This window comes from Chrysochloris asiatica, unplaced genomic scaffold, assembly GCF_000296735.1.
Source record: "Chrysochloris asiatica unplaced genomic scaffold, ChrAsi1.0 scaffold00066, whole genome shotgun sequence".
Lineage (NCBI taxonomy): Eukaryota > Metazoa > Chordata > Mammalia > Afrosoricida > Chrysochloridae > Chrysochloris > Chrysochloris asiatica.
This window is the reverse complement of record NW_006408584.1, coordinates 10,719,700-10,724,645: the sequence shown is the minus strand read 5'-3', so window position 1 is coordinate 10,724,645 and position 4,946 is coordinate 10,719,700. Positions and strand designations below refer to the sequence as shown.

The 4,946-nt window shown below is 38.0% G+C and overlaps 1 protein-coding gene across 1 annotated transcript in view; it reads left to right on the top strand.

Annotated features, from left to right (window-relative positions):
* The window catches only part of PALLD (palladin, cytoskeletal associated protein), a 646,823-nt gene that overhangs the window by 624,345 nt on the left and 17,532 nt on the right, over positions 1-4,946 (top strand). The window contains exon 16 of the mRNA XM_006864536.1: positions 3,723-3,855. Within this exon, the coding sequence (XP_006864598.1) occupies positions 3,723-3,855 (133 nt within the window). The remainder of the gene's footprint in view (positions 1-3,722; positions 3,856-4,946) is intronic.

The window sequence follows — 4,946 nt, the reverse complement described above, 5'->3', positions numbered from 1 at the left end:
AAAAAAAAAAAAAAAAGGATACAGTAAGTCAACTAGTCTGTGAATTTAGGTTCTTATGCACATATTTTGGACACCTGGTGTGGCATTGTAGGATCAGCACTGGACTATGAACCACAAGATTAGCAGTTGAAACCCATCAGCCACTCCTTGGAAACCCTATACAGAGTCGTTATAAGTCAGAACCGACTCGATGGCATTTAACAGCAATGTGAGCATATTTTACAGACTGAGCACCTTCAAATAGTTCTGACTAAAAGCTACCAGGACATAGATACAAACCCCTTTGTTAAATAGAAGACACAGTGTGTGAGCAGAAAACACTGGGTGACCATCAAACCAGCGACATGTCTACATCTCCTCATGTGACTGGGTCCACTGAGCCATTTGTCTAACATTTGAATTAGACTCCTGGCATTTGAGAACATCCAAATTTAATTCTAACGTTCCTGTGGCAATATATGTTCGCAGGAAGACCTGTATTCATGGCTTAAACTCCACAGATTTAGTACCAAGTTCATTCTTTTATATTATTCTCTTCTACATTTCTTACGTATTTCAATGCATTTAAGCTTTTCCATATGGCTGTGCTCCTAGAAGAGCAAATTAAGATTTAAATTTTTATAAATTAGATTTGTACTTGGAGAAGAGTAAACTATATAAATAAGCTGATAAGTATTAGCCAGTTGTACTGTAATCTTATGTTTGTTCCACTATTGCTAGCTAATTGCTTTAAAACTAAAAATATTCCCTGAAGCCTTAAACCCAAACAATAGTTCAGCGTAACTAGGAAAAAATGTTTGCCTTGAGCACCATGCTCTTTTGAGAACTGTTTCTATGGGATCAAGTCTATATGGGACAACAGCAACTCCAAAGATCAGATGGTAACCTTAGAGGACAGTGAGTTTATCTTAACGAAGTAGTAACAACTCAGAAAATTAGAATGGTTGCTTAACTCAGAATATAGTCAGTGTCACTAAGTGGTACATGTGAAAACCGTACTCAATGTCTTGAGGGAGTCACTGGGCCTTTGGACTCAGGACCATAACCTTAGGGGACACTAAATTCACTTGGCATAACATAGTCCACAAAGACTTTGTTCTGCATCCCATTTTGATGAATAGAGAGTAGGATCTTAAATGCTTGTGAACAGTCTTCTAAGGTACAATTATTGGTCTCTCCCTGTCTGAAGCAATGAAGAGTGAAGAAAATCAAAGATGTAAGGAAACAATTAGTCCATAGAACTAATGGGCCATGAACTAATGAACCCCAGACTTCACAACGCTGAGACCAGAAGAACTCGATGGTGTCCCGCTACCACTACTGACCATTCTGAAAGGGATCACAGTAGGAGGTCTTGGATAGAATGGGAGAAAAATGTGGACTAGAATGCAAAATCATAAAAAAGACAAGGCTTACTACTCTGATAGAGATGAGTGAAACACCCTATGGCCCTTGGACAACCTTCAAGCCTGAACTGAACTTACCCTTGTGTCTCAACTTTCAGCCAATTGATAGAGAGGCCTATAAAGTGATCAGGTAACACCAGAGAGGTTGAGTATGCAGAAAAATCAACCATAAGAAATCAAAAGGTCAGCATTTGCCCAGGGAAAAACTCAGAAGGCACAGAAGAACAGAGGCAAATATGATAAACACAGGAAGGAAGTGGGAAGAGTGCTTTTATATTGAGGGGATTGCAATTAATGTCTCAATACAAAATGTGTATGAATTGTTGAATGGAAAACCAATTTGCTCTGTAAACTTTCACCCAAATTCAGTTAAAAAAATAAAAAGAAACTGTTGGATTAGTATATAATTTTACTGTATTTATTCTCAGCAACCACAGCAAAATAAATACAATTATATATAGTTTTTGAAACTGTCTTCTAGTGATTACTGACAACTAGTATTCAACATTGTCCTATGCATAATATCTTCCTTGAAATTACATTAAATTCTATTTGTTCTTGAGATGCTGGGCCTGGGGACACACCATAGTCTCAGGATACCATGTTCAATTGGCATAATATAGCCCACAAGGGTAATGTTATAGTCCACATTCTACTTTGGTGAGTTGCTACGACGATCTTAAAAGCTTATGAAAGGCTATTTAAGGTGCAAACTATTCATCTCTCCATGTGCGGAAAAAAGAAGAGTGGTGTAAATTTGAATATGCTTGGAATCAACTAGTCCAGTGGACCAGTGGAACATGTATGTGTACATCAGTTACCATGACTCAGAAACCAGATGAACTATATGGTACCTGGTTACCACTACCAACTGCTCTGAAATAGATCACATTAGAATGCCCCAGATAGGGAGAAAACGTGGAACAAAACTCAAAATTATAAAAAAAAGATTGATCTTACTGGTCAGAGAGTGGAGAAACTGGACACTATGGCTCTTGACCACCCTTCAGGACTGGAACGGGATTCACCCTAGTGGCCCAATTTTCAGTCATGCAGTACCTAGTTATATAGAGGAGACAAAACACTATTAAGGTGCACTCACCATGGAACAGTCAATCACTCACAATCAGACGGCAACATTTACCTAGGGACAAAGTTGGGAAGAGATAGGAAGGAGGGTGAAATGGAAATAAGAATCACAGGGAGGGAGCAGGATGGCTGTTGTTATGATTAGTGTAAAACTGATGATCTTCTCCGTAAACTTTCACTCAATTCACAATTAAAAAGTTTACCAAAACAATAGTTTTAAAAAAATTCTGTTGCTCTTAAGGTGCCATTCCTTGGAAACCCTACACAAGGTCACAATGAGTTGGAACCGCTCGATGGCTCTTAATAACAACAACAACAAAACAATAGATTTAAAAGAGAGAAATGTACAAAATCTAAGATATATATGCTCAATTTCAAAAAATATCTTGAAGTGTAAGGATAACTGATAAATCTTCCCTAAAGGTTAATGTTTCCTGGTTAATATGGAAAGGAATTTGGATTAGAAAATTATCATATTTTTTTTATATTATTAAATTTATTATATCCCACAAGTTTAAAATCAGTTATAGTTATTTCTATTGAAAAATATTTGTTAGTTACAGTAATTTCTATTGAAAAATATTCTATTGAACAACTACTGCTCTTGTAGCGTAGTGATTACAAATCAGGCTGTGAACCTCAAGATCAGCAGTTCAAAACTACCAGCAGTTCCACGGGAAAAAGATGAGGTGGTTTGCTCCCGTAAAGATTTCCAGCCTCTGAAACCCTGTGTAGGGTCGCTATGAGTTGGAACCGACTCCACGGCACATAACAACAACTGCTAATTATCATAAAGCTTTAAAAATATTTAGAAAAAAACATGTTAATATTTTATCCCATATTTTCTTATTTGCTCCTCTATGACTTATACTATTATTGTTGTGAAGTGTCATCGAGTCAGTTCCAACTCATAGCAACCATTTATAGGGTTTCCGAGGCTTTGAATCTTCAAGGGAGCAGAAAGCCTCATCTTTCTCCCACGGTGCTATTGGCGGGCTCAAACCTTGAACCTTGCAGATCACAGTCCAGTGCTTATGCTATGGAAACAAAATTGTTGTGTGCTGTTGAGTTAGTCCTGGCTCATAGCAACTCTGTTTAAGGTGGCCAAAGCTCTAAATCTTTACAAGACTCAGAATCAACTTGGCAGCGGAGGGTTTTTATTATAAGAAAATGTATAAACGCCTGGAAGTAACTCATCTGTCTCTCTATCTCCCTCTCTTGTTTAAGACCTCGTTCAAGATCCAGAGATAGTGGAGACGAAAATGAACCAATTCAGGAGCGATTCTTCAGACCTCACTTTGTGCAGGCTCCTGGAGATCTGACTGTTCAAGAAGGAAAACTTTGCAGAATGGATTGCAAAGTAAGGATTTGTTATTGCCTGTGCCCTTCCTACCACACTTCTCCCCTCACCACCATTTCTCCACAGTTCCTTTTGAGGAAATGTTATGAAGCACACATCTTTAAAATGACATGCAGCTAAATCGAAAACCAGAAAAGTGAGTGAAATATACTGGATGATGTAGTATATGCCTTTTTTCATCATTCTTTTTGTACTTTTATTAAATAAATTTTTCACTCACAACCATGTGCAACATACTCCAGAGCGATACCAGGAGATTTTTTCCATTTAATTTTTCCATCTCATTGAAGTAATAAATTTGATGAATTTGCCATGGTGGCAGTGGTTAAGTGCTGTGGAGTCAGTTCTAATGCATAGCGACACTGTACAGGGTTTTTGAGACTGTAAATCTTTATGGGAGCAGAAAGCCTCATTTTTCTCCCGTGGGAACGGTTGGTAGTTTTAAACTGCTGACCTTGAGGTTAGCAGCCTGACTCGAACCATGATACTATCAGAGCTTAATCTTCATTATTTAATTTTGCTTTCCTGTATCTACTCCCCACACTTATTCCTTATATTTTCTATTTCTGAGAGAAGCTACAAGCACACCCTTGTTTCATCTATTTTACAGTTTGGCTTTTTCCCTGTTGTTTTACATGCGTTTTAACCAGAGCCCCAGGGTAGGCAAGCTTCAGCAGGTGTTTGAACGGTGAAATTGCATACAAAGTGCAGTGTGTGGTGTGATAATAGCTTGCATCAATTTCTGAAATGGGTGCAAGACCAAAATGTTTAAAAACCACTTCCCTGAAGTTTTGCTGTTGTTACTTTGTATCCCGCTATTTATTGACTCCTGGTGTGGTGCTGTAGAATCAGCTCTGGACTGCCAACCACAGGTTGGCAATCCAAACCAACCAGCTGCTCCTCGGAAACCGTATACAGGGTCGCTATGAGTCAGAACTGACTTGAAGTCACTTAACAGAAACAACAATTTATTGATCTAAAGTTTAAAGTTCAACTGAAATATAGGTAAGCTTTTTAAAAATTATTTGGGCTCCCTCTGCTGGTTTCACTAGGTATTGCAGAACATAAATATAAGCTGTTGTTAAATTGTT